The sequence below is a fragment of the Corvus hawaiiensis genome, chromosome 21, assembly GCF_020740725.1.
Source record: "Corvus hawaiiensis isolate bCorHaw1 chromosome 21, bCorHaw1.pri.cur, whole genome shotgun sequence".
Taxonomy (NCBI): Eukaryota; Metazoa; Chordata; class Aves; order Passeriformes; family Corvidae; genus Corvus; species Corvus hawaiiensis.
In genome coordinates, this window is record NC_063233.1 from 1707961 (window position 1) to 1715036 (window position 7076).

The window sequence follows — 7076 nt, forward strand, 5'->3', positions numbered from 1 at the left end:
GCCGGGCCGGTGCCGTTCCCGGTGCCGTTCCCGGGGCGGGGGCAGCGGGGCCGTGCCGGTGCCGTTCCCGGTGCCGTTCCCGGGGCGGAGGCTCCCGCCCGTGCCGCTGCCGTTCCCGGGGCCGGGGCGGGGGCAGCGGGGCCGGGCCGGGCCCGTCTCCTCCCCCGGCCGCCTCCTTCCCGCCGTGCCCCGCGCGGCGGCCCCGGAAGGCGGCGGGAGCGGGTGAGGCGGCGGCGCCGGGCCGCAGCGGCGGGGCCGGTTCGCTCCGCTCGGGAAGCGCCGCTCGGGCCAGTGCTCCCGGGCCCCGCACACTCCCGGGTCGGAGCGCGGCTCTCCGGGCGGGAGAGGGGCGGGGGCGCGGCCCGGGGGTCCCGGGGAAGGCGCGGGGCGGGGGCTCGGCCGGGGCGGCCGCGGGCGGCTGAGCCGGTTCGCTCGGGGCCCGCGGCTCTCACCGGCCCCGGCCGCGGCTCAGCGTGTCCCGCCCAGGCTCGGCCCCTCTGCGGGGCGATCCTGGTAATCCCGGGCCATCTGGCGCTGTAAGCGGCTGAATCTGGCGTTGGTTAGCTCCTGCGGAGCCGGGAGCCGGGCTGTGCCTGTGGGCTGGCGGCAGGGTCTCTGTCACACACACGGCCTGGGCTGGCTGCGAGACCCCTGCACGGTCACGTGTGAGCGCAGATGAACTGATTTGATTAAGATTTCTTCTTCCAGGTCTTGATAGAAGCTTGTCTCTGAAAGACTGGAAAGGAATACAGGTCAGAACATTTTAATTTGCTTAATTACACTGATAGTTTTTCAGCGCAAATAAATTATTGTTAAATAACGCAAATAATACTCAGTAGCTGGGAATCGGCCTGATGGAGCTGTCTAATGAGGCTCAAAGGTTTTAAATTGAGTTTGAAATTGTGGTTTAAGAATTAACCCAGGTGACTGACTGCACCGGGGGCTGTTCTCCTGGGGTTAAAAACTGCCCTGGGGAAGTAAAGGACCATTGTGATGCATGCTTGATCAGAGAGCATCCTCTGTTTTGTTAATTTATTTTTAGAGCATAATGACTACTACGGATGATAAACTGCTTGGTGAGAAGCTGCAGTATTATTACAGCAGCAGTGAGGGTGAGGATGAAGACAGTGAGAAGGAGGATAAAGAAGGAGAGAGCAGCATTCCTGAAAGTGTGGGCGAGGTGGAGCTCAGCAGCGATGGCAGTGCTGTCAACACAGGTATCTTCATATCAGTGTACTTCTTTTGTAAATCCTTTGTTTATTGGAAATTTTGTATGTTCTTTTAAAATCCATTTTTTGAAATGAAACTCCTGAGTGTATGCATATTTGAGTCAGAGACTGATCATTCCTGGCTGTTGTCTAACCTTACTTTTAATAGCTGTTCTTTTTTTAATGTTTGACTTCTCCTCTGAGAGGATTCAGCATTATATCTGAAGCAGTCAGGCTTTGGATGGAAAGCTGAGACAAGGCTGATTTGTACAATTTGGTTGATAATATATCATTACTTTTGTTCTGATTAAAGCCGTGCTAACAATAGGGGAACTTTTGTGGGCTGCGTTCTATTTCAAGAGCACAGATATTAATCTTTGGGACAATTTTATATAAGAGTAGCCTAGTTTAATAAACTGTAGCCTTCTTATTAAAAAAAAAATAGATACACGCTCAAGGACATGCAAATAGCAGGTGACTTCTTTGATTTCATTTCAGTGTTTTGCATAGTTACAAGAACATTTATGACAGGGTCACTGTTTTACTGATTTATAAATTATTCCTAAATGATAGGTAAAATTGTATTGTCTTTTTTGTACAAAATGCCTGCCTACACGCTTAATTGCAGGTCCCAAGGGAGTCATTAACGACTGGCGAAGATTTAAACAGCTGGAAACGGAGCAGAGGCAGGAGCAGCGCAGGGAGATGGAGCGGCTCATTAAAAAGCTGTCCATGACGTGCAGGTCTCACTTGGATGATGAGGCTGATAAGCAGAAACAGAAAGAGCTTCAGGAAAAAATCAATGGAAAGGTAGGATGGCACAAAGGAATTAAAATGCCACCTAAGTGTTTAACAGTTTTGTTTGCCTGTGATAACAAATAAGTGACTTAGCTGCAATACCAAAGAAGCCCAAAACCTTTTCCCAGATTTCTCATCTGTTGATCAAATAAGTCAGCTTCAGGGGACTAATATGAAGGGTTGTACAGCAAACCTATGAATGCTGCCTCCCCTGCCTGAAACAGGTTTAGGAGCCCTTATTGATTTAGTATTTAGTAAGTGGATGTTGAGAATTCAAGTCCGAGCTCCAGAAATTGAAGATATTGGAGGTAGTGAATGGTTTTAATCAGCTGGGCTGTAAACTAGCCCTGAAGAGCAGTCAGAGAAGTTACTAATTTGCAGAGGTATTTGTGCCTTCAGATGATGAAGGTTGGCTGTGCTCTTCTGTATCTTGAGTGATGCAGATAAGTTTAATGAAGCGGGTGAACAGATAGAAAATACATAAAATCCTGTTAATTTCAGTTCTACAGGCACAGTGGTGCCATGAAATGTTAACTGAAAAGCTAAATGAAAATCTGATGAGAAAGAAGCTCATCTTAGGTCAGGCACAGTTTCCAGATCAGCCCTCCCAGCTTGGTGAAAGCACATGTCCACCATTAACCTGGATTAAAGTGGGAGCCTGGAGCAGCCACTTGTGTTGTTAGTGCATCTGGTAGAAACTGGAATACGCAAGGCTGAAATCACTGTTCCCACTGGACATGGTTTCTAATTAGATCAGAATGGAGTGTAATACACAGGGTGCTTGAGCCTTCATGGGTTGCACTTTGCTGTTATTAAAGATGAGTGACCCACATTAATCCTCTTGATTTACATTCTCATTATGTAAGTGACCCATATAGTGGTGCAGTTGTTTTTCAGCAATCTCTCTGTGTGTGTTTTTTAGATGACTTTACAGGAATACAACATGATCCACAACGATGAGGACGATGAGGAATTCTTGCAGCGCTATAGGAAGCAGCGGATGGAGGAGATGAGGCAGCAGTTGTACAGTGGGCAGCAATTCAAGCAGGTGTTTGAGATCACCAGTGGAGAAGCATTTCTGGACACCGTGGACAAAGAGCATAAGAGCACTCTGATCATGATCCATATTTATGAAGATGATATCCCCGGCACTGAATCCCTGAACGGCTGCATGATCTGCCTGGCTGCTGAGTACCCAACAGTGAAGTTTTGCAGAGTGAAGAGTTCACTCATTGGTGCCAGCACTCGCTTCACTAACAATGCCCTGCCAGCTCTGCTGGTCTACAAGGCAGGGGAGCTCATTGGCAATTTTGTGCGCATCACTGACCAGCTTGGAGAAGATTTTTTTGCTGTAGACCTGGAGGCCTTTCTGCAGGAATGTGGTTTGCTGCCAGAAAAAGACCTACTGCTCCTGACTTCTATACATAATCCATCTGCATGTTACAGTGAAGACAGTGATCTGGAAATAGACTAAACCATTTATGCCAAGGGCCTGTAGGTGTAGTTGTGCTGTGGGATGTTCTTGTGCTAGGGATTGTTCTCTCTCCTCCATCGTGTGGGTATGTATTCCTCCCCTTCATGCACTTTGACTTTTGCTCATTAAAAATAACAAGGAATTCCTAACATTTTCTTAAATTAATTCCATATGTACAACTAAAACAGTCTCATTTCTACGCAATTCAAATGTACTTTACTTACCACGAAGTTCTAACACAATTCAGTCAGCTTAGGAAATTGTCTGCTGTCATGTCTCAGTGTCCTTACACGTTTCAATTGAGATGTGGCCACCAGCTCCCTAAGACAAGAACTGAGACCGCAAATAAAAAGAGTTTTTAAAATTCAAGACTTACTAACCTGATGCTGAACTGCTCCAGTAAAAAGTGTGAGGTCCCATGTTCCATTCCACAATTTGCAGCCTCCTTCCTGGGAGTATCTTGTTCTAACACTTGGCCTTAAATTTTTGTTTCTCTCTCACTTACAAATAACGACAGCCCCTGGCTTCATCCTGAAAATTGCTTTTCAGCTGGAGAGTGTTCTTCTTCCCTTAACCTTCCCTGAGACATAAATGCAGCTCTTAATACATTCTTGGGTTTTAAAATACCCATCCTTGGAGTTCACAGTAGTCACTTGATCAGAAAATGAGCTCTGCCTCTTCAGAGAGACTATCTACTACAGAGAGCTCCAATGTGTGTGCTGCACAGCAGCAAGGAGAATTTTGTTGGCAAAATGCAGAATTAGGACTTGAATAACCTTAGAATTTCATCTCATGCTAAAATTACTAAATCAGTGCTAAAGTTCTTTTCTGTCTGCCTTCAGTAGTAGTAAGTAGACTATCATTACCTAAATACATGACCCAATGTAATGCCATGTTTAATGACTAAATTTAATTGCAATTTTTATGTAAAGCACTTTGGAACACCAGGAAGAAATGCACGTGTCTGTGGATCTTAATAAGAATGGATCTTGGGCTAGAAAAAGGAGAGTTTCTAACTGTATCTATTTGAACTGTGTTTTAAAAAGTAGTATGAGCAGAAAAATAAACAATCTGTAATTTAAAGTGACTGAGTTGGCACAGATTGTAGCTGTTTTAAGGAAACTGGCAGAAATCCAGGTTTTCAAATGTGATGAGAGATTATTTCTTTTCATCTGAGAATTGCAGAAAAAAACCCATGTAAGTTATATGAAATTAAATCATTGAGTGTGGATATCAGCACACTGAAGGAAAATATCAAAGTAACTGTAACTCACTTCCAGGATGACATTCGGTGAAGTTTGTTGTGCAGACAGGGTGCATTTTAGCATCATCATAAAACCTGTCTTGGAGAGGGGATCAAGGGAGAGCTGTCTGCTTGAGTTACTTTGAAGTTTTATTTTTATAAAGTGCTTTTTTTTTTGCCCCCTATGGCAGCAAAATTGTAACAGGATCAAACCCTCTCCTGCTGCTCTGTGTCCAGTGGCCTGGAGCAAGGTGACTCCTGGTAAGGAACCTCCTGTGCTCAGGTATGGGAGAGATGGTTTGCAGTGCCAGTAGCAAAAAGGAGAAGAAAAAAGGTCTGAATCCAATTAATCATTGATCTGGAAGGATATAACAAGCACAAGGAAGCGAGGGGAGAGAAGCTGTGCCCTAACCCTGCTGCATGTTCATGCACAGGCCACACAGCTGTGAGCAGGGAGAGGAGGCTGAGCTGGGAAAAAGCTGCTGCTGCTTTTGCCCTTTCTTGAAGCTGAATCTTCAAGGAGTTCTATAAATAGGAGTTGAAAAAGCACTTGTCAGGTAGGTATACTGCCTCTGGGAAACATTTTGTTTTGGAAGGAGCAGCTCAGTGCAGGGAGGCAGCCGGGAATGATGGGTGTTACAGGCCCTAGTTGTGGGATCACCTGGCTCTGCTCCCAGTTAATGATGTTCCAATACAAACAGTAGAGTTTGGGCATGGAATGTGAGTGCACAAGGAAGCACAGACGGCTGCTTGGCAAGGGCAGGAATGAAATCCTGGGATGAGCTCAATATGGACATTTAATCATGGTGCCAGCATGGGTGCCAGGCGGTGCAGGACAAGATTTAGCAAAGAAAAGATTATACTGAGTTTTTCTGGCCTCCCATCTGCCTCTTCTTTGTAAAATGCTCAACATATGCCCTTTGCTGAAAATCCAAACGAGGTTTCCTGTGCAGTCACTGGTCTGACTCCCAGGGTAGAGGGGCCTGCTGGGGCGGGCTGGGAGTCTAGGGACTCCCCCCAAGGGGAGATTGCTTTTCCATCCAGGGCCCTTCACCTCCTGCTCAGTGAATCATCGCCTCCGAAGCCACAACCCCAGACGGATGCTTTCATTGTTGCTGCACGAACCCAGGCAGCCCCATCCTCCTGTCCCTTTCCATCCCCAGGCGGGCAAGCCGCAGCTGGGCTCCTCGGAGGCCTGTTTAAAAATCCAGAGGATGTCCTGCAAGCTGTGTTTACCAAGAGCTCAAACAGAGGGTACTTCTGGCAGCGCTCACCTCTGCACCAGCCCCAGAGCACAGCAGGGAGCCCTTGCCATGGTTGGGTGATGCTGGTGGCCGCACCAAACAACTTCATGTGTGGATGCAAACACTGCCTTGGATGTGGCTGCACCTTGTGCTGGACAAACTGCTGAGGGTGGGAGTGGTTTCTGCAAACTGCTGTGGCTGGAAAACCAGCACAGAAACAAGAGCTCAGCTGGGCTGGGAAAAGCTCTGTGTGCAGGGCTGTGGGTGCCTGGGCTCCTGGGGGAGATTTCAGTCGTGTTGGATGCTGTGCCTGGGGTTGGTATGTGTTAGTCCTTCAAAGAAACGACTTCAAAGCTTTTCCTGCTAGTGGGAGGGAGATGCTTTGCTGTCCTGGACTGGTTGAAAGAGGTGCCAGGCTTGCCAGTACTGGCTCAGCTGAGCTGGTTCCCAGTGGAACATGCCTCCTTGGTGGCAGAGAGCACCCAGGCTGCTCTCGGTGTGCCCGAGGGGCTCTCGTGCAGTTATCGGTTGGTCCCAAAGCAGTGCTGGCAGCCAGTGATAGCCACGAGCAAATGCAGGATGTTGTGGTTTAACTGAAACGAGCCGACCTTGTGCCTCTCGCCGGATGGATGAGAAGGATGCTCGGGGCTGGAGCGGCTCCTCGCCAGGAAGGGCGGTCACATGCACAGCTGGAAGTGTGCTGGGCTGGCCGGAGGCACGTGTGGGTGGGGAAGGACCTTGTCCTCCTTGGATTGCTGCTGAGCACTTCTGCACGACATGGTGGGAGTGGGAGCACTGGGGTATCCATGTGCCAGGACTGGTCAGGGCCAGCTCAGGGGAGCACAGAGCAGCTGAACCTGCCCACTGTGCCTTCGGGGGTGGTGTCAGCCTCTCTGCCTCCCCACATCCTGTAGGAAATTAAAATCCAGATGGGTATCCTGGTAATGCCATCTCACTTCAGAAGGGTTATAGAGAGTGAGTGAGAAGGCTCATGCCTCAGGAGTCCCTGCTTGCAGATGTTTCCTTTGACATTCTCCTAACACGTCCCTGCCAAGGCACCAGCCCTTTAAACCTTCCTAGTTTAAAATTCCTGTAACAGCTCCCTGGGA

The 7076-nt window shown here is 48.3% G+C and overlaps 1 protein-coding gene across 6 annotated transcripts; it reads left to right on the forward strand.

The window, feature by feature from the left end:
• Window positions 1–159: 159 nt before the first annotated feature.
• PDCL (phosducin like) lies at window positions 160–4567 on the forward strand. 6 transcript variants are annotated; one of them, XM_048325666.1, is made up of 5 exons: window positions 160–222; window positions 709–752; window positions 1043–1217; window positions 1837–2018; window positions 2929–4567. In XM_048325666.1, exons 3-5 carry the CDS (start codon window positions 1049–1051, stop codon window positions 3478–3480), a joined length of 903 nt encoding a protein of 300 aa, XP_048181623.1. In that variant the 5' UTR covers window positions 160–222; window positions 709–752; window positions 1043–1048; the 3' UTR covers window positions 3481–4567. The 6 variants fall into 6 exon arrangements, with proteins under 6 accessions (XP_048181623.1, XP_048181624.1, XP_048181628.1 ...); XM_048325667.1 differs by lacking the exon at window positions 160–222 and adding an exon at window positions 256–318; XM_048325671.1 differs by lacking the exon at window positions 160–222 and adding an exon at window positions 302–318 and having other exon boundaries at window positions 1032–1217.
• The last annotated feature ends 2509 nt before the right edge of the window (window positions 4568–7076 follow it).